The sequence below is a fragment of the Trachymyrmex cornetzi genome, unplaced genomic scaffold (genome assembly GCF_001594075.2).
Source record: "Trachymyrmex cornetzi isolate Tcor2-1 unplaced genomic scaffold, Tcor1.1 scaffold65, whole genome shotgun sequence".
NCBI classification, from domain to species: domain Eukaryota; kingdom Metazoa; phylum Arthropoda; class Insecta; order Hymenoptera; family Formicidae; genus Trachymyrmex; species Trachymyrmex cornetzi.
Window position 1 is genome coordinate 574,882 of NW_017299970.1, and position 27,897 is coordinate 602,778.

The 27,897-nt window shown below is 33.9% G+C and overlaps 1 protein-coding gene across 4 annotated transcripts in view; it reads left to right on the top strand.

The window, feature by feature from the left end:
- The window catches only part of ec (ubiquitin specific peptidase echinus), a 68,613-nt gene that overhangs the window by 36,771 nt on the left and 3,945 nt on the right, over positions 1 to 27,897 (top strand). For 2 of the 4 annotated variants that reach the window (XM_018516847.1, XM_018516848.1), the window contains 8 exons: positions 13,495 to 13,587; positions 22,174 to 22,308; positions 23,331 to 23,495; positions 25,638 to 25,772; positions 26,115 to 26,384; positions 26,478 to 26,852; positions 26,977 to 27,396; positions 27,536 to 27,836. In XM_018516847.1, the coding sequence (XP_018372349.1) occupies positions 13,495 to 13,587; positions 22,174 to 22,308; positions 23,331 to 23,495; positions 25,638 to 25,772; positions 26,115 to 26,384; positions 26,478 to 26,852; positions 26,977 to 27,396; positions 27,536 to 27,836 (1,894 nt within the window). Of the gene's footprint in view, positions 1 to 9,823; positions 9,881 to 13,494; positions 13,588 to 19,739; positions 20,010 to 22,173; positions 22,309 to 23,330; positions 23,496 to 25,637; positions 25,773 to 26,114; positions 26,385 to 26,477; positions 26,853 to 26,976; positions 27,397 to 27,535; positions 27,837 to 27,897 lie in introns of those variants that run through there. The other 2 variants (XM_018516850.1, XM_018516849.1) reach the window with 2 other exon arrangements.

A 27,897-nucleotide genomic window follows, 5' to 3' on the forward strand; every position in this document is an offset into this window, starting at 1 on the left:
CATCCTCCCGCCCTGGAGAACATGGTCCCGCGCAGAAAGCGCGCTTATAGCCATCAGTACGGTGGCGCCGCCGAGCAGATCTTTTTAACGGAAACTGGTTTGTGAAGCTGCGACCGTGGACCACTCTCGCTCACGTTTCATTTGACCTCGGTTCGCGTCTACGGAGAGAAACAAAGAACCGCTCACTCGTACTATCCAAGAGAGAGCTCCTTCGAATATGCCTACGTGTTGTCCCAAATCTTATGTGTACGATGGAAGATCATGGTTTTATCTTCAAACTTTTTTAATAAAATTAAGAATATATAATTTTTTAAAATTATGATCGTGAAGAGAATATAAATCAGTTAATAATTCGCTGTTAAATAATAATGTTTGTAACATAAATATGGAAATGTTAAACTTGATCCATAATATATTCGAAAAGAAATGTTCAAAAGACACATTCCTTAGCGACGTGGAAGATTATAATTTTTAAGAGTAAATGGACTTCTGATGGTAATAACATCTTGCGCAGCATGCATGGCGGGGTCCATCAGACCATCTTCCCGCCACGATGGCCGGCGTTGAAATCACCCTTAATATAAATTCGCGGGAACTGCGCACCAATAGGAACCTTTCCCGCGCTGCCTTTGTCCTTGGATGTTTTTTTACGAAAAGCAGAAGCGGTGGTAAAGGTTATCCCAATGGATTTACCGAGATGTTCGTTTCTCTCGCAATGGTTCTTCTCATACTTATGATACGGTGTGCAATAATGTTTTTTAAAATATGTAGGTGTAAAAATATTACCCCTGTTATTTAGTAAAAAAAATTATATGATATTTTCTTTGTTTCAAATTATTTTGATTTATTCGTCTCTTTCTTTAATTTTATCTATAATGCACTACTTAGCAAAATAAAATATAGCTATTATATAGAAACTTTCTTAAATATGACTAATTAAATCTTACAAGCGAGTACTAAATTCTGGTGTTATGCTATCTATATTCATAGATATCGCTGTAACTTTACAATACATTCTTTAATATCGATCTTTTATTATACAAAATCAACCACGAGTAAACTTTCAAGCGATTGATCTGATGGACAATGAATGCGAGCAATCACACAATGGAGTATCCGATTTCTATTGTGAAAGAGGAGAGCAGAATTATATACGGCGAACTAGAGATAAACTTTAACTTAATATTTATGATAATTTGAGACGAAACTCTAAACAACATGCGAGTGAAATTAATATTTGATGCTGTTTATTTAAAATTATTCCTGTTTAACTTTTACAATCGATAAAAGGAAATATATCTCTTAGTAAAGAGTAGTGATGATCGTTTCTAATCGAAAGAGGATAATGATTCTAGTCCGGAAACTTGTTCTCCGTCGCAGGGAGGCACTTACGTACGGTGACTTATAAAAGATGTAGCTTCGAAAAGATGTAGATATTTAAATCAAAAAAAATGTCAAGAAATCGCGCAATTAAACATAAACTTTCAATTGATAAAATAATAAATTGATAAAAATTTATCTACATGGTCTCCTTTTATTTGTTAAGAAATATTTATCTCGTCAAGAAATGTTTATGTCTGTGACTTTACGTGAAATAGTATATTATTTTTTATCCAGAAATTGTAGTTATTTCTCTTCGAGCCATTTACGGTATGCTCTGGATTGTAAACATGGAAGTGCACGAGACGATTTGGCAAAGACCGTCGACGACGATACAATACACTTTTACTCCAGTTTGAATTGTGGAACCGGTTCTCTCTCTCGTAACAGGCCACGCTAGCCTCCTTTACTACTCGTGTACACTACACACTCGTACTCCGTACGCTTCTTGGCTCTTGGAAAACCGGTTCTCTGTTGATCCTGCTCTCGCGTATCACTCCTCTTTTTCTACTTCACCTCTTCTTTCTCTCCTTCTTTCTTTTTCTCGAGGTAGTACGGCCTCCTGCAAGTTATACGAAAACAACGGGTTTTCTCTTCTCGCGCAGGAGACTCGCGATGCGGTCGTGGTTCCTCTCGCGCGCGGTTAAAATGCATGTCAGCTGTATTAATCCATCTATAGAGTGTATGGAACTCGTCCTCCCTCGATTTACCATTGCAAAATAACCTACTTCTGCTAATAGTTAATTTTTCTTTACGTCGATGATAACAAGGAATGATTTATTTTTCTAGCAATAAAAAGGCAATCGTAGAATTAAAAAAAAATATAATAAGTTTCAACTATATTACTCTCTTATATTATCTTTCTATTTCATAAGGATGCGATCCATTTAACGTTGTAAATTTTTCCGACCAATCAGAAGAAAGAATTTTATGAATTGACCAATCAAAGAATGCTTCAAAACATTCGTAGCTAAGTTAAGTGGATCGCACTCTAAATAGAATGAGTGTTCCATTATATTCTGTGTCTCTGAATAATTCAGATTTTGTAGTGACTTTTCTATCTCTTGAAAGAGAAATTGAAGTACTCTTATCGATGAAGAAATCGTAGCTGTCAAGAATTAAATCAGTGTGAATCGATTAGTATTTTGAATGTACCTCATACGTTTACAATCTTATTTTCTTATGGATGCTTCTTAAGAATGGCTTAATGCTTCTTAAAAGCTGATTTAATAGGAAATCTATGTCATATTAATATACGATGGATTTTTGTTACATGCTCGGGATTGACGAGTGAATACTGGAGCGGATACGTTCACTAGGAATTCCGCGTGAACCGAGCTTGGTTGCGCGTTGCAAAACCGTTTTTGCGCAAGTTCCGCTCTTTCGCGCGTTCAATTCAGACATTTTCTCGATATCGTCTTGCTAAGGCTAAAGCATTAAATCAAATGATGATTCTGCTTTAATCTCGACATCCCGCCACGTGCGTATAAACGTCGCCTCGTTGATGCCGCCTCATGGACGGCATCGCCATCATAACAGCGTAGAGGAAACCAGTTTTGCCCTCACATTGCCGCTCTCTTCGCCTGCTCTTCGTGGCATTCTGTTTTTTCTTTCTTGTGCGTCGTACTCGTCGTTTTCTTCTTCTTATCGCGGTGAACGGCGCACGTGCGAGTAGCACCTTGGAAAGTGGAGAGACTCGGCTAACACTTCGTATGAAGAAGGGGAAAACAATAGAAGATATCATGAGTCTCCAAAAATCAAGTACCAATGGAATTGTAACTCTTGTTCACGTCAATTTTCGAATTTTTTGGAAGAAAATCTGTTTATTCTTATATGATAAATTATAAGATAAATCTATCGTTTGTTTAGGAAACAAATAAATCGAAATTTTCTTGTTTTTTTATTATATAACTTATGAATGACTTTAGAACTTTCTCATAACTTTAATAACTTATATTTCAAATTGGACAACGTTCCGCGATTAGATTCAATCAGGTCTTAATTTTTTTAGATTTAAATTTGCAATCAGAGCGTTTGATCGTAATGATTGAGTACTTGTCAGCTCGATGTAATCAATGAGCTTGTCCTTTTTCTTGGTGATAATTATGCTGATTGCCTTGGGCTCGTCGTAGTCGGAATTCGCCTACTAAACCTTGTAGGAAGTGATCGAACTGCAGGTGCACGCAGATGTAGTGATTGCACTTTCCTTTTACCTATATATATACAATTCGATATCAATATATTCTTCTTAGTTCTTATTTCCATTCACAGTTGCAGCACGTGCGTGTTACTTCACGATGGTGTAACAATCGACGGTTTTTGAATTATTAGAAAGCTTTCTTGATTCGCGGTATATTTACGCGGTTAATTATTATGAATATTTTTATCAGAACATATTTATGTTTGAGCAATTATCTCATAAAAACAATAAGCGGATGAAATTTAGAAGAATAACAATTAAGAAGCGAGATTAGTAGAGAGAGAGGGTATTGTGAGAAATAAAATTTTTATTAATAAATTGTAGGCAAATATTGTAAGTAACATATAATTTAAGTTATAGGAAAATAATGATATGTCGAATCTCATTTACAGTGAGAGAACATATCGGATGCTAGCGGTTTCTTTTCAGGTTGTTACCTTCTTGTGGGAAGTGCCCGTACATTCATTTGCCTAACAACTTTCCGGAAACGGCCAAACCAGACGAGCTATGCAATCTCGAGTCTACAGTTATAAGAAACTTCTCGCATATGTATTTTGCAAGAATTTAGATCTGGTCGTCTAATCTATTTTGCGATGTTCGTATTTTCTTATTTAGCCTCATATTTCCATCAATTCTCATAAGCCGAGTATTTTTCTGTGAAGATTGATACGTTTTCCAGAGATACGTATTTTATCATCACTATCCTAATATGCGAAACAAATTTATTCCCAATCTATTACACGTGAGAGAATTCTCAATGAATCATCATATCACTTCCTATTTGAAAGATTCATGAAGTTGCGTTTTATAGTTGGTAAGATTATATATCTCTCTCTTCCCTGCAATGTCATTCATTAAAATATAAACATAAGAGTACACATGACATATGCTCGATTACAAATTATATTATATTTTTATTTTAATTCTCAATAGGAGATATTGCTTTTTTCCTCCGATTAATTTGATTAATTAATTCAAACATTCTAAAATGTCCCAACATTATCCTGTAAATTAATTTTTTAAGAAAATATTTTTGTAACCTTCTTATTAAAGCAAAACTTACGATATCATCACCGTTCTTCTGCTGGAAGTCGTCTTTCATGCGACAACAAGACAGCTTCGATCGTTGTTTCGACTTTTAGATTCGCCTGTTACGATCTAGATTTTGCTGGATGCCGTAACGAGACGACGGCGGAACGAATACGAATCGTCGACGGGGATAGCATCGTCTTCAATGAGGTTGCATAAATCATGGGAGATGAGCAGTCTACCGCCGTGCTGGCATTCTGCGCTCAGCGCGTTTCTCGAGAAACCCTTCCCTTTCACCGTGTGATTCGATCACGAAGATCGAGAATGCTCATCTGCTCCGAGGTTGACATTTATTCGCCGCTCCGTAGTTCGACTCACCTGCAGTTTATCTTTACAGTTTCAACTCGGTCAAATTTGAAAGTTAGACGAATACCCATATTAAAGCACAGACTTGCCTGGAAGATATAATAATTATTAAAGTTATTAAGTATTAAATAAAGTAAATTAATTGTAAAAGAATTAATTTTGTTCCTCTAATCTATTTCTTCCATATGTAATTTCAATCTAAAATTAAAAAAACATGTATTATGTTAATAATAATTTCACTCACAGGTTATTAAGAGTTATTATACTACATATATGTAGCATAATCTGAATCAGGATTGAAAGTCTTGCTCAGTTGTCGACTAAGAGTTTTTATCGTAATCTGACGATAACTAGGCAGCTTAAGATTTCTCTAAAGCTATCTCTCGTGTTGCGCACTCGAAACTGAACACTCGTGTGCAATTGGAGCTCGTCGCTCGCCCCGGTATCATCTCGGATGTAAATAGTCCTCACACGTAGGGTTAAAAGCCATCAGCTATGAAGTCACACATCGCTGAATACGAATGGATAATCGTTGGCGCTTGAACGTTGGCGCACACCTGAGACTCCGCTTGATCCACCCCAGCTTAAGCGACACACCGACTTCAGGTTGTTCAAAAATGCAGCAGGTAGTCACCATCGACCCTCACGTCGAGCTTGAATACTCTTGTACCTGCTTCTTTGTATCCGAGGCTTGGGTAGCCTCCCTTCAGTGTCCCTCCTCAGCTGCACGAATGCATCAAAATCTTTGTTACACCTGCGCTCCCTAGTTAGTTTATTTGAAAAGCGTGCAAAATGTTCCCTTATTCTAATACATAGAGTTTACGAATGCAATTGTTGGATTGTTGGTCTAATTTTAAATTTTTATATTTATATATATAAAGAAGATTAATAAAATTTTCTATAAACTTATTTTTGAAAAAAGTATTCCTAGTAAACTAGTTTTCATCTGCACCGTATTGGGAAATGCATTCGTGGGTTATACGACATTTCCATAAAAAAAGAGGGGATAATGTTGGTAGTAAAGAAAACCTCTGGGCACCACGATTTAATTTTCTACGGATTACTATGGGTAACGTTGTTAAGTAGTAAATCCGTTAGTTTTCTGAAAAACGGCGCGAACTAACGGATTACTACTTATACAATATTATCAATCCGTAGAAAATTAAAATATAGTATCCAGGGGTTTTCGTTGCTACCAACATTATCTTCTCTTCCTTCATGGAAATTGTCGTGTAACCCATTCGTGAAACCTTCACGTTTTGTTCATGTTTTTGTACGATGTAATGTTTTTTTTAGTACATGTAAAAAAATACGGTTATTGCGTTCCAAATGTTATATGATTGTATGTATCCAGGAACTAAATTCCTCAACTTGACATTTCGAATCAATCGTTAATAATGAATAGATTTCATTCGATCTTCAAGTACACCGATATTTTTCTCGCGCTTTCACGCCTACATGAACATTTTTCCGGTGGGAAATTAACGTCCATCGCGAAGTCGTTTCATGCCTCGCCTCGAACAATAGAATCTTATGCGATGCGCTTGGAGTGGCCCGTTTACCAATGCAAAGCGCGATGATTTAAGAACATCTTCAAATAATGACCTGCTAACTTTTTAACGGTGACATTCTTTGATAATCTCTTTTTTAAATGATCTTTGTTTGTTATGGAAATACGTAATATAATAATAATATTATATTTCTATTTAAATGCGTCTTCTTTAATTGTTTACGTGAGAGAGAGAGAGAGAGAGAGAGAGAGAGAGAGAGAGAGAGATATGAAGAAGAAGAAGAAGAAGAAGCAGCAGAGAATGTATATTTCTATATATCTATAGAATTAAATTTATGAATTTTTCTACAGCCATAGAAATTATTAACAATATTTTATTGCATTTTTAGATGTTATTTTTAATTTTCTTGAGTTGTGAAAACGCGAAAATAGTAATATTACTGAAGTATACAGTAAATTGTTTCCTTCAGGGATCAAAAGATATGACACTCTGAAAATTAGTGAAACGTCCTTGAAAATACATATCGCGAATAAGATTTACAAAGATTTTCTTTGTCTCTGAGTTTCGTTTTTCCGTGAAGAGAGTTGTCATGATTCACAAGTGGAGTCTGGAAATCTTCAAACGATCCTACCCGAGCCCCTTTCGTGTTTACGAATGTTTTACGCTGATTAAAGTAAACCGATACCATACACACACAGAACCAGCCCACGCACACAAGAAACCTAGCACTTTGAGTATTGGCATCTTTTCACTAATAATATTATTTGCGCACTTTGTGAAAAGTGCTCGCGCAAGAACGAACATACACTTCTTTACAGATTATATTTTTGTGTTTACTATATATTTACAAAATTATTTTATTATTATTATATCTTTCTTTTATTCCTATAAATCTCCCTTTTTATAAAGAATTAATATATTTTAATGCTTTAGTAAAAAATTTGCTATTTCTTGTTAAGTCGTTAACAAACGAACAGCTAAGTTACAATAATCTTAAAATAGAATTGATTTCTTATTAATCTAACTCTTTTAAAAGATAATATGTTAATTTACGTCGTATGTTTAACAGAGAATAGGTATCTATATTTGTTCTTTTCTCTGTATATACTACGGGAATTATTAGGTAACAGTCAACGGCGCCATGCAAATCCATTTGTGTGGGTGTTAAGTAAATCAACCGACGTCGTGTTTCTTGATTGATTTGCGGATAAAGCGTTTTAAGTAGTTGGATTGTAATCGGCCTTATTTAAATGCTACCAATGATTTACATTACATCATAAATAACGGTGATTGCAACTCAAACAGAATTTTATTTTTTTAGAACTTTTACTTTACTATAGAGACAAAACGTTTTATATTTTTACACGCAACGTTGTATCATACTTACATCGTGTTCACGGTTATTAAGCGTTCTCTATGGGACAGTTTAAGGTATCCATGTGCACAATACAATTACGCTACCGTGGGCCTATATGCACTCTGTTGCAAGAACTGGTATCGTAATAACTCGCTGCCTTTCTTGCCATTGTGTAGGCACTCGAAAAAATTCGCACGCGTGTATCGATTGCTGTCGAAGGCATGACCATATGTAAACGCATTCTGTACTGCAAAAAGAGATTCTCGTGCTGTACTCCACTATTGTGTGGCAGCGAACAACTCATCTGCCACCAGCTGCTTTCGCAGCATTGCTGTTAAAAGGCAGCACTTTTGACGAATGTTGTGATTATCCTGATAATTGTTATAGTAAATTATAATATTTTTATGATAAAACAACGTACTCCTTTTGTTTCTTTTTCCATGTATGAAACAAATGTTCTTAAATAAATGCGTGAATTAAAAAGTATACATTATATTTATTATATTTAATTAATAAAGCAAATGGTAATCTATTCTCTAAGCATATGAGAATACACTTTTTTGAATTTAGACTGTCTATCATACACCGGACATGGGATATAAAGATCCACTAGACATGAGGGGAAAGAGAGAGTTCCCAAATCGCCCGTTCATTCTTTTCCGAATCAAATTGCGTAACGATCTCTCGTAGCAGCGTAGCGTAACGTAAAGCATTGTCAGTCCCATGACTCCCTCTCCTATCCGTCTCATTCGCCATTCCCACTTCCCACTCTTTACTTTTTCTTCGTCCCTTTCCCCTATACCGATACTCTTCCGCGGTACTTTGTGTTCACTATCTCCCCTTTCCGCTCCTCTGAAAACCTGGTCACCCCCACTCTAAAGCCGCTTATCCCCTCATCCCTTCCTCAATAGTCCGACTGACCCCGGGCCTCTCACCCACGCTGTAGCTTCGTAGTAAAAATAGCCGATGCTTGTATAGTAAATGTGTTAGGATCGGATCTTCATAGTATTCTATACTCATAGATAAATTGCATTAGATGATATAGATGATATTCATTTAGATGATTTTAGTAGATTAGATAATATTTATAATAACACTTCAGCTTAGAATATTTCTATTCTGTTTGTTATTGATCATTATCTTTTATTATTGTCTTATCGCTCACGTACATAATGAGTTAATACATATTTATATTACAAATATGTAATGAGTATGTTAAAGTCGACATATTATGCTCAATTTTTTCATAATTTATATAATTATATATATTTTTGACAATAGAAGATCAAAAGCGTTGAAGTTTATTTGGTTTTAATCATAAGATCTGTTTTCTGTGGCTGAACTAGTGTACACTTTTGGAACTTAAAGTGAAAAAGATATACGTTTGATATTTGTTTAAAGCGAGAAAGAGAGTTCTAGAACAGTCTAGTGCAGGAACAGAAAACAGACCAATACAAATTTTTGGTGATAATTTCTTAAAATAGCTTAATGGAAGATATATCATTATGCATTTTAACGAACTAATGAAAATTCTCATTGTATGTTTATCAAAATATTGAATCAGTAAACAAATTTACGCGAACAGTTTCTCTAGACGCGCTGAGAAGAGATGCGCCCCTGTAAGACCCAGAACATCATACTACACCATACTATATATTGTACTATAGTAAATATCAGCGGGACCACGACCGCGTTCACCGGTCCCCGCTCGTTTCCTTACCTTCCCACAAGAGTCTTGCGTGGCGCTGTAGTCGCTGTTGAAGTCTCCCGGCTTCGTTCGGGCATTGTTGCATCGACGCCCGCTTAAGAGAGTATCTTGCGCGATCGCATCGCGTCTTACATTTCCTCTATTATTCGGGATCCAGTGTGTAATGTATAGTGCAATTCATAATCGACAGGATTGTCGATGATTTTATGAGTGTTTTGCCACGGATTTTTATGAGGAAATAACGGTGACCGCAAATTGGAGTAAACCGACCAACCGCTATGAAGCAAGATCAGAGGCCGCGGAGGCAGGCCCTCTTCCAGATTGCCAAGGTTTGGTCTTACGGTTTCTCTTTTCTTTTTTATTATTTTATTTATTATTTATTGATCTCGGTTTATCACCTTTGGAATCGCCTGATGTCATTAAAAGTTGAGATACGATATCGCGTGATAATATATGTGTATACCGTTATATCTATCCTACGCGGAGAACCTGTTGATTCTCAGAACATCCGCGGCGTATAAATCATCTTATGTCGATATTCTTGCATTATGGAAGAAAAGACATGAAAATCGACTATTTATTATGTATCTATAGCATTTTAATGATTTAAATGCTTTACACTGTTTGTTATGATATGTTTGTTTATATATGTAACACGTTGACAGATGACAGTGAGGGCGTTGATGCGATAAAGTAGTATGTAATATATTTGATCATAAATGTTACATTGAACTGTTAATTATTATTATATAAAAGATTTCAGAATAATTATAAAATGTTTTGTAATAATAATTATATTGTGATAAAAATATTGTTGCCTAATTTACAAGCGCTCTGAAGTCAAGTTTTATTTAACTAAATAAGATTATTTATTTTTTTGCAATGTGTATTTAACAAATGTTTTTTTATTTCTTTAGATCTGTTTTACAACTCAAAATATTGCAAGATAACGCAAATATCTATACATTCTTATTGTAGAAAGGTATAAGGTCGATTTGTGGGGCGTGGTTGTATAAAACGGTGGATAATTTATTTACGTAATTTTCTAACGATAATGTAGCGGCACTCTCTGTTCGTTACGCTGTAGAAAATCCCGCGGAATGCACAATGCGTTTTTTCTGCAATCAATTAACATTATCCAACGTGAACCATGCGATTTTATACGATAGTCAAAAGTATGATCTTTTTAAATTTATTGGCAAATATAGGATGACAATTTAATTTTTCGATAAAGTGAATACATCATAAATTGACTGGAAGTTTTAAATGCGATTTCCCAATCATTTGAAATCAGACATTTTGTGGTTGCAGAAAACGCGGTAAAACGATGTCCGCGTAGTAGCTTGTTTCTTATTATATGATTGGTGCAATAATTATGGGCGTACTCAGGATTTCAGTCAAGGGGAAGAATTTATCTTTACATAAAACTTTATTAACATACTTATATTAAAGTCAATTTTTAAAGATCCTCAACGAACATATGTACGTACAAATAACATACGACCACACATGGTTAATAAGCGTTTAATTTTTGGTCGTAAACATTATTTTCATAATTTAATTGGTTTTTTTTATCAAAATTGAGAAGGACCAAGTGTTCCCTTACTCCTTTTTACGCATGCCTGTAGTAATAATGGATCACTTATAAAGTTTTAAATAAATTATTGAAGCGTCAAAATAAGTGAGTACTGAAAAAGACGTCTTGCGCTATTTTATATCATCTATTACTATGTGCAGAAGTAGCCCGTATGAGCTTTGTAATTGTAGTATCATAGAAAATATCTCGCACGATCGTCACGCAGCAGTAACTAGGTATTTGGAGCACTTTGAAATTCTCATCAGACACAATTCATGTGATCGTTCTTGAATTTTTTTTAACACACTTCGGTAAACAGTAAATTATGCGAAGAATGGTGACGCATATTTCAATTTTATGTTTTAATTATATGTTAATTATATTTAATTATTCTTATTTCATAATATATATTATCAATAGATAGAAAGTAATTAAAAAATTTAGTTAGTTTTAATTATTATAAGTATTGCGATAAATTTCGATTTTTTAATATCTTCTTTTCATATTGTACAATAATATTTATGATAAAGGAAGAAAATAAAGATACAGAAATATAAAAAAAATTGATTATATACAGGGTGTTTGGAAAATAATGATAAATCTTTCGCATAGGAGCAGAATGGACTAAACTGAGAAGAAAAGTCCTCTACTTTGCAATTTTCGTAATAGTTAACAAGATATTAATTGCTAAAAATTGCAAAATGATAGAGGACTTTTCTTCTCAGTTTAGTCCATTCTGCTCCTATGCGAAAGATTTATCATTATTTTTCAAACACCCTGTATATAAATACTTTTTTTAATACTTATATATAATTATATTACTGTATCCAATTAAAAATTATTAATTATATGCTTGATGCTCGATAAATAATTACTGGATTAATAAGTATTAACAACCGTTACATTCGAGTCTTCTGCAGGCTTCTGCCGCTAATTGGTTCGCGCATTGAGTAGCAAACTAATTAACAGATATCGAAGTATACTTGAGACAAGTGTGCTTTAAAATTCTAATCCTGCAGTAAATTTTCCAAAGGAAAAAAGTGTAATGCATAATCATTTACGGTATAATTAATAATAACAATGAGATGAAAGAATAGTATGCATGTGTTAATTTACTCAGAAATTAAGTTTATTAGGAGGAGAGAGAGAGAGAGAGAGAGAGAGAGAGAGAGAGAGAGAGAGAGAGAGAGAGAGACGGGAAGGAGAAATGGAATTTGATTTATTAATTTTATATAAAAAATAATTGAAAATAGAATTATTTTCAAAATTCGCTTAATTTTGAAAGTTGTATACTTTTCTTAACATGATTCTCTTTGCTTTTCCAGTCTCACTATTTTTTGTCGCATGGATCCATGTAACAAAAATATTTTCTGCAGAGCGGCATTAACCTTTTACGATAAATTTTGCGAGGCGGTAATAAAATATAGATTACTGTGATTATCTGGAGACATGGTTGTGTTTCGGCACTAAGCCATGGTGCTCGACACTGCTCCTTTACGCGAGCCGGCGAGTTGCGCCAGATCGAGATTGAAATTACAACGAAATTAGATTTTTCTTATTGCATATAGTAGTAAACATGTGTGATGTGTTTTAGAATATATTTTGTAGAATATATCATATTTTATATAAAAAATACTTATGCCATGCTATTATTCTAAGACTATTAAATTATAAATATTAATATGAATATCTAACTTATGAAAATTAATATAAATTAATATAATCATTAAAATATTAAAGCGGAAAGTTCTACAAAAAAAAAAAAATAAATAAAAAGTACTTAATTTGACGTTCTAAAAAGTGCCGAATATTGTTTCGCATCGTAATACAAGAAAAGAGGAAATTATGTTCCGCTATGCAGGACATGGGGGCACGGAAATTGTGATTTACTTTCCCCTGGTATAATAATGCGCTCGCATTGGGTTACTGTCGTATATGGCTGTAGATCGATGCCATATAGGGTCTCGACACATTTACATTTTTGTTTGTGTATGTGTACACCCACGAATTACCTTTCCCGACTTGGTGACGTACGCTAATACAAGGGATATGATAAATTCATTCAAACTAATACCGAAATTTTTATTCAAGTCCATTTTGTGGCTGATAATATAATAAAACATGTAATACAAATAGTGTAATCAAATTAAAATTGTCAGATGCAGACACATACGATTATGTTAACTCGTGTAAATTCCAAAAATGTGGATGGTAAATTTATGTAGCTAAATATAAAATTTTAAATATAACTTTTTTTGATAATAAAAAAGTATGATAAATTTTTATTATATTTTTCTGAAAAATATTTATCGGCAAATTATGATTTAAGAAATTATGTCATAAGATTTTTCTAATTTTATTTTTTAGGTCTTGTGGCATCTCGACATATTTCGAAGAAGCTTCAGGGAGCTCTCCGGACATGCGTGCATGCGTGAATCCTGCATTTTCTGTGCACTTAAGGTAAGCAAATCAAAATTGCGGAAGAAGACAATTTCTTTAATGTAATTATTTATTTTTTATATGTAATTTATATTTTCAAAGAATCTCTAACGCAAATGCAGAGAGATTGTTTATGAAATATGCTCATTAACATCTTCTGTTTTTGTTTCCTTCCTTAATTATAATGCGATTGATAACAGTAGTTGCACGCAATGACATATGTTCTAAGCTTTTATAATACGCTACCTTGACGCTTTTACGTATCGATAATCTCTTGTGGCTTAGCATTCTAGCAAAAGGAAACCCGGGACAATTTTTATATGAAGAAGAAATTGAGTATTTTTAAAAATAAGTTTTACGTTATATGAAATTCAATGAGAATCATCTTTCGAAATGATCCCACGGTAATAGCGAAAATGGGGTGTGCCGAACAGATAAAATGTCTTGATATTTTATGCGTGAGGGAGCTTATTATTTTCCATTCAACGCGCAAACTATTCCCTTCGCACGCATGCATTAAACCTGTGATACAAATGCAATTTATTCAACCAATAATCACAACAAAGATGTTAACTTTGCATTGATGGGCTCATTGTTTATTTATATATTTATTATTTATTGTAATTTTCTTAGTTTGCTATATTATTTAGTTTACAAACATATTTTTAAATTAACTAATAATATATTATATTATATTTTATTTTATATAAATATAAAAAAAATTAACTATTAATATATTATATTATATTTTATTTTATATAAATATAAAAAATATTAACAAACTTTACAAATTTTACATTTTTTTACAACTTTACACATTTTACTTTAATAAGCATCTTTGCACAAATATTTGTATACAGTAAATTCAGAAAGTCGGAAATAAAAAATATTAATAAGGCTCACTGTATTAGCACGAATTTATTAATTTTCTTTCTTCTTTTGCTGTTACGCAGACCGATAATAGAAGCCTTGACTTTATTTGCTATCGTATTCTCTATCATTTTCTCTGTCACGTTCTTTGCAATCATGTAGAGATAAGACTTGTAACGGGACCGATGCTCCACGGACAATGATGTTCTCGGTTTTCGTTCGTGATTGGCGAGGAGCGCCACAACTATAATCGCGCGTTAGGTCCATCATTTTGTGCAAGCGTTGTCTGCTTTTATCGTGGAAGGTCAACTGTTTCTAGTACGAGAAGAAACTAGCTTCAAGCCAGATGCGATAGTAACGTCGCGCATTCGAGGCAATTCGAGGCTACTCGAGAAGTAGGTGGAAACGCAAGTTCCTCACCGATCTTCTCACGGGGTTAATTAACAATCTTGAGAGTTAATTGCTTCAAGCGTAGAGGTACCGGGTGCGATTTGCAAGAACAATTACCGGTCGGAAGAACGTGTACGTTTTGTTGTTGCCAGATTCGTCTTTCAACCGGCGCAATTTTGCCCAAAATTACTGCAATTCGAAAGTAATTCAGCAAAGCTCATTTTCTTACTGTAGACAGCACGTTACTAGTACGGCACTGGATAGAGCTCATATAATTTGAGAATATTCATGTGACAATAATTTATGATTTAAATTGCGTACATTATTATTTATAATTCAACAATTTAATATTGGGTAATATAATTTCAACTTGGAAACAAAGAAGAAGCTCTTGGTATTTGAGATAATAGCTTTGCCGAGTGAGTTTGGGTTTTAATGCCTCTCACGTCAGAAGACGTACGTGTCGTATGAGTAGCTTTTAGGATCTACCCTTAGACCTAAACCTTAGCTAGAAATTAGATTCCTTATAGGAAATCTACCTGTTACTAGTTGGCTAGACAGAAACAGGTTTTCAGATTAAACATTTTTCGAAGTAAATTTCATGATATCTTTTCAAGATACTTAAAGACAGTTTCTTATCTCACTGACAATAGGCCTACAATTTTCGGATAATTATATCTTTAGCGTGAAGAAAGATTACAAAGTAATTTTGTTTATATGTAAAAAGTAAGTTTGTTTATATGTAAATAAATTTTATTTCTGCATACATATATTCTAAAATTGCAATAAGTTATTAATCTGATTGTAAACGTTTAATATTGAATTATGTAAACTATAATTATTTTTGAACGAAATCTCTGTGATAAAAGATCCTAAAAAAAAAAGGATTAGATTCTTACATACCAATATGATGATCAGTATCTATAATACTCAACGAAGAATTTAACTCGTATGAAATACCTGAGATGATTCATCACGAACGTATTTTGGAGGAAGGGAGGCTGCTGGGAGTAAGAATCCTTCGATAAAAACCCTTTGCTACGTGATACAATCTTTTTTATTTGTTAATTTAAAAAAAATCTACACGTTAAGAATATATCTTCTGGCAATATATATGAATCTTGCAATTTTCGTTAAATATGTCACTTTGAATTAATTTATAAATATTTTAACTTATATATATATAAGTCTTTTCGACGTTTCATTATCGGTGTCCGATCCAAGTTATTCTGCTTAAATTAATTAGGAAGGGAACAGAATTTTTAATGTTGCGCAAACAATGTAATTTAATTTTACGGTTATTCAGGAAGCAATAGTTCTTCATAAAGTATTTCCTGTTTAGATACTCGCATTTTCTGAAAAGTCGGAATGTTAAAAATTTATTTAATCGTTGCATTATGGGAATTCAATTCCGATGCAGCTGTATGATACGAATCGTACAATGTCTCTAATGGTACAGATCATATCGGCAATACTAAAGCATAATTCTATCTTTGCATATTTTGTATTCTGAATACAGTTAGTTGTTAGATGGCCACGATAACAGACGACTGTATAATTAAAGGTACGTTCAAATTCCCATTCGAGTGCTCTCCGTATATCGTTTTATCCATATTTAATATTTAGTGAATAACAAGAATAATATATTATAGATGAAAAAATAATGATTATAGGTGACTCGAATGGGAATTTAAACATAGCTCATGAAAATGTCAATTAAAAGTATTCGTCAACAACTAAGTATCGCCAACAACTGTTATCTTTAAATAACATGTGATACATCTTGTAATCTTGCTGAAGATGCAGTTTGTAACACTTTTTTTGCACGTCTCGACAATTTGTGGTAAAAGTACATTTACAGATTACCACTTTGGCTACCGACACCTGACATAATTTCCCGCTATTATCGGATCATTTCCGGCTGCCGCTAATAGTTCCTTTGAACTTGCGTGTCGGAGTACTGAGAATTGATTTAAACTGCTAGTTCTTGATTTTTCTTTAATATTTCTTTTACATTTTATATTTAATAATGTATTTCTTCTTGAATGTTTTTTCTTGTTGTTTCTTGTCATTTGAAATTAATACGATTTTCCCAAAGGGTATTTAAGGAAACTCGATTGCCAAGATTTTCCACATAACAATTAGATTGAGAGTAGGTATGTAGTTTATGTAGATTAACGTTTAATATGTCTGGAATGGAGTATTTTACAAATCTAATTAGATTTGCATCCTGTCTTACAATGAGAGAGGAAATGTTCTAAGTCCTTGTACGTAAGTGGCTACTTCTTTTACGTGACAACCCACACTTTCTTGATTAAATAATATCGTCAGAATTTAATACACACAATTTCCTGTTTGATACTGTGTGTGTGCGCGCATGAAAGATTAATCTTTTCGCAATATAACATTAAACATAATACTTTAATTTTGATTAATATTTTAGTGATAATCGTCCATTGCGAGTTTGTGTTTATCTGTATATAATTATACACATGAAATTTAGCTTTATATTTTACTGTTTATTGTATATTTTTTTTATATTAATAAACAGTACTCATAACTCAACTAAGCGTGTGTCAGGAGTGGAACGCAAAACTTTTGAATATATTTATGTAATTTGATTAACAATATTTACTGTAAGAAAATATCAGTTTTTTATATTCTTCAAAAAATTTAGTATGTGCAAATGTTATGAATGCGCTTGTATGAATATAATCGTATTGTTTATAATTGAGCTCTTTAGCTGATATTTATTATTACAGTGGATTCTTTCTAAACTATCTTTTAGGATAAATTATCAGTATTGATTTTTTTAATGTTTCAATATCTTGTTATCAAACAGGAATTTTTTATTTTTGATCTGTATTAATTTTATCGCGAAAGAACGTTTGCATTTTTAGTCAAATTCCGCGAATCAAATTCTGTATATATAGCTTCATGTCTAATTTAGCTACATTTTAAGGTTAATGTATTCTGTAATTTAATACAAAATATTATGGCATATTATGTTATGCTGTATGCAAAAATAAACTTACTCTGAGCAGTAATAAATCATCGTATCTGTTATGACTTTCTCCAATGGCATAAAACTGACATTTTCATAAAAGCGATTGGATGATTTATCTTCTTTGGAAGAAATGGGTCATCCAAATTTTCAACGAGCTACGTTCCTGGTTGAGCTGCTGTGGTTCAGGTTGTTCAGGTAGGTAGGTGAACGTAGGACAGCTAAGCGGGTGACGTCATTGACTTCTTGGGTCTATCGAAAGGTGGGATGGAGCAAGAAAGGGGATACTGTGTGGCCCCTTAGAAGAGGAAGACGAAGAAAACCAGAAAAGAGGGTGGGGGATATTCACCAGCACACTGCGAGACGCTGGCTTCAGGTACGGGTGCAACACGGCGCCGCGTGCAGGTAGCTCCGAGCTCCTTCTCCACGTTTCTCCGTGCTATCGTGCTGTGAAATTGTCGAAGCTGTACGAAGGAAAGCGTTTTCGTTTTCGCGCTTCTTGATAATCCGGAACTGGAGTGTAAAGTATTTACAAGGAGAGAACGTGCGACGGTATTGTCTACTTCCGTGATGGTGTTGTAACATCCTTTTATGAGAAATGGATAAGTGTTAATTAGGCAATATAACAGCAGACTGTGTAATTACGTTAAAATCTTCATTGGAATTGAGATACGCAGATGGAATAGCGATAATGTGATGAAAGAAAGTTACTCCTCTTTCTGAGAAGCTAACGTGGCAAAAGGAGAAGAGCACGTGGTATGTCAGGATGGAACAAAGTGATCCACACCAACATTCGAATCGGACATTAACATCTAATGGAACCATGACTTTGTCGTCATTTCGGGAAATTATAAATCTACTCAAAACTATTCTGTACTTTGTCTGAAGAAATGGCACAGAAAGAAATTTTTATATAATATTCATAAATATCTTGAAAATTTATCAAGATTTTTTACTGCACGATTATTTTAAATTCTTGCAACTAATTTTCTCAAACGATTGCTCTCTGATGAATTCTTAAAGAATATTCTTCCGAATCTTCCGAAGACTTGCTATTTAAAATCAAGATGATATTGGAGTCACAAGCTTATCACAATAATGCGAAGTTTGTGAATCAAAAAGACTTCGCTGGCTAAACGAGTTTAGGTTTTCAACCAAGCCTACGATTTATCTAGCAACGGCTCTGCCAGCATATCCGGGAATGCAATTGCTGGATACGATTCTTCCTCTGTTCTTTATGAAGAAGCATCTGCCTCTCTGGCTCTTGCCTGCCTGCTTGCTCATCGTCAACCTTCGTATCTCCTTTCTTCGTGCTCTCGCGTTTATCTGATGCATCGCGTTTGCAGCATTATTCAAAGTTATTACGTCACAAAATAACGCTTGCGGTATTTATTGCATTGCGATATCGCTTAATAATTTTGAAAATGAGAAGGAGATTAAAAATATTTTTATATTTTGAAGATTACTGAGAAGAAACAGTAAAAAGCAGACGTTGTCCCTAATTTATCTTTAATACAACACAGCCATCGTAGTTTAAGGCTCTACACGAGGACGCAAACAGAAAAGATAACGGTATATGTTATCGCCTAAGAAAAAGGGAAATTGACAAAGGAAAAATACACCCAGCATGAAGTTGCAAAGCAAATATATCAAATAATATCAAGTGAGCAAGTAAAATGTCATGTGTAGACATTGTAAATGACGTTATCGTAAGAGTCCGATATGAAGAGTTTTTTCTATGGAGTAGGAGTTTGCACTTATTTTTATCTGGCCCGGAAGATGTATTATTTTGCATTTGCGATATTTTAATTTTAATTTTGGAGCGTATTAACGTTCGAATGAATTAATTAAATTAATTAAATCTTTCGCTGTACATATTTTAACGTTTGAAGATGTCTACGATAATCACAATTTGCAATAAAAACGATGAAATTTACGTCTCCAATTTGAGTTAACGAAAGATGTAAAAATGTTAAAGTGGATAAAGGTTCGTCAGAATGTGTCGGCGACGACATCCATGCCGACGACGGCCCCACCGTCACCTGCTAAATCTCATCAGGAAATCAAAAGTGATGAGAAAAGAATTAAAATCGAAGATAAAATCAAAGAAGAAGGGGAAGACAGCGGTATGGAGAAAGAAGACTCGGTTTACAATATTGAGCTGAGCGATCTGAAAAAAGTACGCTTATACTTTATTGATTTCTTCATTAGCTTAAGTTTAGAGAGTCACATTAGAGCTCTTCAGGATTGTACTTTTAATAGCAAAAGTGTTAATTAATCTAGATATAATGAATAACCGATAATGAATTTAGTCATTAAACTAATTACCTTAAGACAATCCACATGATTTCTCTTAAATTGCTATACATCGTAGCTTGATAATGCTTGTTCGTGTGAAGGTCTCTGTAGAATTATACGTATAGTTATAATTTTCACTCTCTCTTTTTCTCTATGTGAGGGCAGATGAGCATTAAAAATTATTAATTCTGAACATTATTTATTATTTCTTTTAACAATCACTTTTTCTGCGCAATAGGTATTATTTCTAGAAATACTCTATTAAATTTCGAGAAATATACGATTTAGCATCGTTTAATTATGATTATGATTAATAAAGCACCGCTTACTTTTGATAAACATATTATATCTAATACAATATCTCATACGTACGCTAAAACCAGCTTTTTTCAACGTCAGGCTACAAACCTGCCTCGAACAGGTGTCGTGTTTTCTTCTTCCTGATGCACATGGACGTGCCGTTACTATCATCGCTTTTACGTCGACCGGCACTCGTACCACATCTGTCACTAGCATCATTACCTACCAGTAGACAGTTAGTACACGACATGCAGTAACTTTCATTGAAGAATTTCACTTCAGACGCGAATTGACGTAGTAGCGTACTAGATTGCTATCCAGACGCAACAAACGTAACAGAATGACTGGCATGAATTCCGACTGAACCATTGAAATTCGTCGGAAAATTCCAGAAATCAATTCTACTTTATTATTCTATTATCTCATTAATTTTTACTTATCATTTGTATTTATCTGATTTTTTGCAAATCGCGAAACCAAATTCGCAACTTGCGTGATTTACATAATGTACTTTGAGTTATTCACTGTTCTATCTTCCTTTTACATCCAACGCATTTTTGCCGAAATGCTGCGTTAGGCAAGCACTTTGAAGCGCAGCACCGACTTTCTACATGTAACTGTTACTAATCGCGGGAGGGAGGGTTAGTTACGAAATCTACAAGAACCCGGCTGCTGCCGATAGGTCGCAAATTACGACCGGTTCGGTACTTCTATTTGACCTCTGCCATGTATCACAGCGGTGGCATACGGCGACCGTTGCAATAAAAATCGAGATAAAGTATGGTAGATGTCCCATCATGTACCCGTCGACTCAGGGACTTCATTTACTATCTTCTTATTGCAAAACTGCTTGCGTTTAACAAATTTTTCTGTGCACTGTCTGATTATCTGGTAGATATGTTGATTAGGGAAATGAAAGAAGCAGAGCAATGCAGTTGGTTTAGCGTTACAACGTGATTTTATCACAATCAACGGTTCTATTTGCGGTGACGTAAAGATTAACATAACTCTGCGCAAGAAAATTAAATTTATTCTTCTCTCCCTCCTTTTATTTACGAAATGTTTACAGTTATCTGTCTGCAATTATTTACATTTTTGTCATTGAAGTTCACATTTATTCGCTTACAGTGATTTATGGTTTTAACTATAATTTTATTTTTATTAAAAGATTTGTATTATATGTGTGACGCAACTAAAATTTAAAAAGTTTCCGTATTGAAAATTATTTTGTTATCTTAATATTTCGTGATATCAAAATATCTTAGATTAATTGTTATAATATGTATAATTAAGACGCAGCGTTCTCGACGTTGTATGCGTGCTAGATTAAAGCCGACCTCTTCATCTTTCATGGTACAATGAATATTTATTCCACCTGTTGAGTCTGTTACATTTTCATATTCTGTACGAGCTTGTCACGCAACTTACAGAACAAGACTAATAAATACAAGAAGATATTGATAGTTTAATGAATGCAATATCAATGAAAATCAAATCTTTATTTGAGTCTAAAGGAAACTCTACCCTAGATGTTAATATCGTAATATATTTTATTACACTATTTACTTATTAACATATACATGAATAAAACTAGTACAGTTGTATAATAATATGTCTTTGTTTATCTATATTTCACATTGGTATTTATTATTCATTCCGCGGTCTGTCGATGCATATACGTTCGCTCGGCGGCGAGATCTTGTTTAGTAGCTCGTGCATTAAATCCTCACATTGTCTTGTTCCAGGACCTGTTCTCGCAGCTGCAGTTTTCGCAAGAGAGCGCTCTGCCACCCGACACATTACGCCGTGCGTTGGCCGAGAGTTTTCTCGACCAGCAGAGGTTTCAGCTCGGCTTTATGGACGACGCGGCAGAATGTTTCGTAAGTATCAATTATTTCAGTTTTTCTAGATGCCATTACTTCTGATTAAAACTACGAGATATTGATACATGTAACGCAATTCACCAATTAGCAATCGATCAGATTTAAACTTGATCAAAACTTGTTGCGGAAACTTTCTTATTGTTTACAACAAATCGTAATTGTTGAAACAATTTTTCTGATTTTCTTTCGGAATTAATTGGATTTTAAAATTTGTATTATGAGAAAAGCGGTACAGACAAATAATGTAAATAATTCCTTAAGATTAAAAAAATGATATGTTATTTATATTCAAAATGAGAAGTTTTCTTCTCGAGAGAATTCAAGAAGTGTAATAGAATTTTCTTGATAATAACTTTTTGATGATAATAGAAAGTTTTATACGACATAAAAGGTCCATTTAGATACTAAATGTAATGGAATTAAGTCAAATTGAGGTCTCTCCTTCAGATTTTCTCTCGCTCTCTGATGCAGGCAGAATCTCGTTATTTTCATTATTGAATATTTCGAAGCTGATCGAATGTTTCTAATGATGTCTAGTTACAAGCGAGATTGGACTAGCAATAATAATCTTAGTTGAGTCTTGCAAATATCGCTAGTACACTACTTTCTCGTTTGCACAACGGTCACGTTGGACACTAGTATGCTCGTATGTATGTCAACACTAGTCGGTTGAATAATATCAATGCAAGTTGGAACTTACACAGCGAAAACGTACAATAGATGCAAGGACAGTAACATAATCGTGATATACCGTTATTCTGCATATTCTCAAATACATAATTTTTATCAAGTAGTATTTGCTGGTTAGCGTATCTTTATTACGCATTAAATTGAACATGTTAGGTTGATGACCATACATTTTTATAATAAAATTATATACTTTATCGTTATAAGAAATATCAGAGATATATCTCTGCTTTATCTACATTCAACTTGGCCTTGTAAAGACGGGTTACGAATTGCGACAGAAAACATGGAGGAATGCGTGCCAGATAACATAATTTTTTTTTCAATTTCAGGAAAACATTCTCTTGCGCATACACCTTCACATCGCAAGCGGCGAGGCTGAAGATATGTGCAGCGCGAGGCATTGTGTGCCGCATCAGAAATTTGCCATGACGCTCGTCGAGCAAAGCGTCTGTGGAGCTTGCGGTGCAACATCGGAGCCACTGCCTTTTACACAGGTTTGTGTAATTAATATCATGCTTTCCATATTGCATGCTTATCATGCATTGTTACATATACGTGTGTATATATCTATATATATAAAATCAGTCAAGTAATATCGCGTTCGAAAATACGATGCTTTCAGTTTGTTGACTTGATTAAATGATTAAGTCAATTTTCTAAACCTTATACAAAGGATCTCTCACTAATTATATGGAAAATTGGGTCCCGATAAAACCAGTTAATTTTTACATGTAATGTACCTTATAATGTAAACAAAAGATATCATAGGCACAAGGCTTTAATGGACAATTTTTGAGATATAATTTATCGAAGATGCTCTGTGAATATCTTGATATGACATCTTTTGTTTACATTATAAGCTACATTATATGTAAAATTATTTCGCCGAGACCTAATTACACCATAATTTATAAATATGTATACATAAATATATATACAAATATATATAAATATATGTATATTTAAACATATATTAATTTTTTCTTTATTACATGCAATAATTTTAAGAACATATAAAATCAAAGATATTATTTTCGTTTCTAAAATGAAACGCCAATGTTGATGTTTGATCGCATCTTTGGGCGATATTTTCCCTTTTCCTTCCGTTTTTACGTTTTCGTAGTACGTTACGTTTTCATAGTACGAGATAGTATCGGTGCATAGTATTCATCACTAGATTTTACCTGAGGCACATAAAACCTTTTTCGTGTTTTTCTTTTTCTATAGACATCTGCTCCTTTAAAATCACAAAATGTCACGTTTTTGTCCACCTACCTAAACATCTAGCATCTTTTCTTTTCACGTTTTATTTTTGCAGAAAAGCAATTCAGAAAAATAGAATTTAGAATTTGTTAATGTGATTGTTAATGTATTTTTTGTTAAAAAATATTAAACATTAACTTTTTGCAAAAATTAAAGTTACAAGTACGAAAATAAAGAGATATCTTGTTTTCTAAAAAATTGTTTTCGCTTGTTAAAATTTTGTTTTGTAATTTTTCCATTGCACATGAAGTAGTTATATAAGGAGTAATCATAAAATGCGTTCTATTAAGTTTATGTTTCATTGATACTTTTTTTATTTTGCAACTGCGAAACATTGAAAGCAAATTGAAATTTGATTTCACATATTGACATACATATTTACCCATTAACAACTGAATGGTTCCTTTTATTCTTGTTTTAATAAAATATCAATATTCATTATCATATTTATACTGCTAGTATAGTACAGTAAAAAGATATATACTCTTGTAATTTGACTTTCTACTATGAGTATTCCTTTTGCAACTAAAATAATGTATATCGCGCAAACGGAAGAGAGCAGTATAAGCCACATATAGCGCTCAGCATCTCGTGGGTGGAGTTGGTTTTCCTTGGCGTGTTCACATCGGGCATCGTTGACCAGCGAACCGTAAAAAGCATGAAACTAGTTGCTGTTATCCACTAAGCAAAATGTTAGTAGTATGCCGGCTGTTCAGTAACAGATTTGATCAGGATATTGCAACAGATTGTATTAATTGCACCCACATCAAATTTTTGGTTGACTCTGCTATAATATGATAAGCAGAATGAAAAAAATCATGATTGATTGTTTTTTTAAATTAAATTTAAATTAATTTATTGATATTCATTTTTTGTTTCTTTTGTATTCAATCAAATGTAATAAATAATTTTATTATTCCATTACCGTAAAAATTATTCAAAATTATTTAAACACGAAATAACAGATTTGCTTTCAACTTTTATTTCAATTTAAATTTTACAGATCTTTTCGATTTACATCATAATTTGTTAGTTTTATTCTATGTCTGTTCTACCGATATCATTAAATACAACAAATTGTATATCAGATTTGTTGCTTTTTTTGTGAGCAACGTTTATAGGAGATACTTTACAATTTACTTTCGATAATTTTGATTTTGAATCTGTTTGTATGTATATGACTTTTATTATTTCTTAAATATTAAAAATATTTGAGCTCTTCCAACTCTTTTTTGATGACTTTTAATTGTATTATTATATAACAATTGTCCTTCCTTTGCCAATCTATATTTTATAAATCCGGACTTTTTTAAAACTTCACATTTATTAAATAAAAAAGGAAGCAGATGTACAATTGTCTTTGTTTTTTTCAGATGGTTCATTACGTGTCTGCGTCAGCGTTGACGTCTCAAGCTCATCAAACGCCACTAAATTCTAGAAATAATCCGGATCTTTTCGGACAACTTCTCCGAAGAGCTGGCGGAATGGGTGACATTCGTGACTGTCCGGTAAGCAAAGCTGTGGGCGAACATATTTTATAAATCTTTGGTCAAACTGTGACTAACACGTACAGCTCTACGCGTTCTGCCGCGTATTTTGTCATCAATTTCGTGGTAGACCATTCATAGACCATTCAAGATTGGATTTTAAATAAGATTACGTAGAACTGACTCATTTGAATACGAGTTTTATGAATACATTTTTTCCACGAATTTATATTCGGTTTTAAACTTTCTTTTAAAAATAGAACACGTTGATCAAAATTTATATGTAATCGTTAAAATTAATATTAAATATTTTATAACAAGTATTGCATTAAAAATATATTTCTTTCCGTTTTTCATGCTCAGAGTTCTTGCGGTGCGAAAATCCAAATATGTCGGACCTTGATGAATCGGCCGGAAATAGTTTCTGTCGGTGTCGTCTGGGACAGCGAACGACCATCGTTGGAGCACATCATGGACGTTTTTGCGACTGTGGGCACGTCTCTTCGGCTTAGCGACGTCTTCCATAGTGTGGTAGACTCTCGATGGGGTGCCTCTACCGTGCATAATCTCGTAGGAGTGGTTACCTATTACGGGAAACATTATTCTACGTTTTTTTTCCATACAAAATTGAAGGTCAGTGTTACCTTCGTATTAACAGGTAGTAGTTTTAACTACTGCGACTCAGTTTATAACAAGGTTTAATATATTGATAAAATAAATCTTTAGGTGTGGATCTATTTTGACGATGCCACTGTTAAAGAAATTGGGCCTCGGTGGGAGCAAGTCGTGGAAAAGTGTAGGAGAGGTCGTTATCAGCCTTTGCTACTTCTATATGCGACGCCCGCCGGTACTCCTGTTAATACCGAGAATGCTCCAAAGACTATTATTCCTTTTCCGAATAATAATGGCCTAAAGACGTCTCCAAAGAACAGTGTTCGCCGTTCAATTACACCTAGTCCTGAAAAGCCATCCATCAATAGCACTGCCAGACGTGCCATCACACCTAATCCTGACAGTCCACCGCATCTCTACACTCAGCGAACCGTTTACAGTGATTACCAGAATCTCACAGACATCCAGAATAATATATTCGGTAAACAGGTATGTTGTACAATAATTAATATACATAAATGATCTTTTATAGATTTTTCTTTTACTGAAGCATATACGTATAGATTTCACATTTAATTTCTTGACATTAAAATAAAAAAATTATGTCACACAGAGCGTAGACACGGTTGATGGTGAAATAGAATCGAAGTATATTAGTCGTCGTGCCGTGGAAAATGTAATGCAGCAACAGAAAAAGCAGCAGATGCAGTTAACGCGTAGCTTAAGCGTGGGATCAGCGCCGCAAGATGGTATCAGCATCCCTGATCATATGAATGTGCCTCGAAGACGAGATTCTGGTAACTGGTCTGGTGATCGGAATAGTGCGTCATCGAGTTCATCAACTACGATGGATAATACGTATCTATATATTGTTAATAAAATGCAAAGAAACTCGGGCGTACCTAAAAGTCCCATCAAATCTGGGGAACTCTCGAGCAGCAGCAGCGGCCATTACGACGCTGGTTACGACTCCTATTCTTTATCTTCCACGGACAGTCTTCCACTTCAACAGGGTTTAAAGCACAATTTACAGGTAAATAAAAGAAATTAACAAGATAGAGATAACAAGAGCTTAGAGATTGTATATAAACTTCTAAGTATCTAAATTTCTCAATCATTACCGTGAGATGTTTGTGCGTATTTTTTTGTAATTTGGATAATATTTTTTACAGCTTGCTCAAATACCGGAAGGTTACCAACCTTCTTCCGGTGACGATTGTGAACGATTATGTAAAGAAACGGACGCTTTGCTGGATAAATCTCGTGCCGCCGAAGATGCTGGCGATCTTAACACGGCCGTCGCATTATGCAATGCGGCTAGTAATAAAGCCAGAGCCGCGATGGATGCTCCGTATAATAATCCACACACAATCACTATAGCAAGAATGAAACACAATACTTGCGTCATGAGAACGAGGAGTTTGCATAGGAGAATGCTGCAAGAACAAGTTACTGTTAACGGTGACAAAGAAGGTAAGGAATCGAGGTATGATTACTCTGAAATTGTGTAGAATAAAAACATATATCTGACATT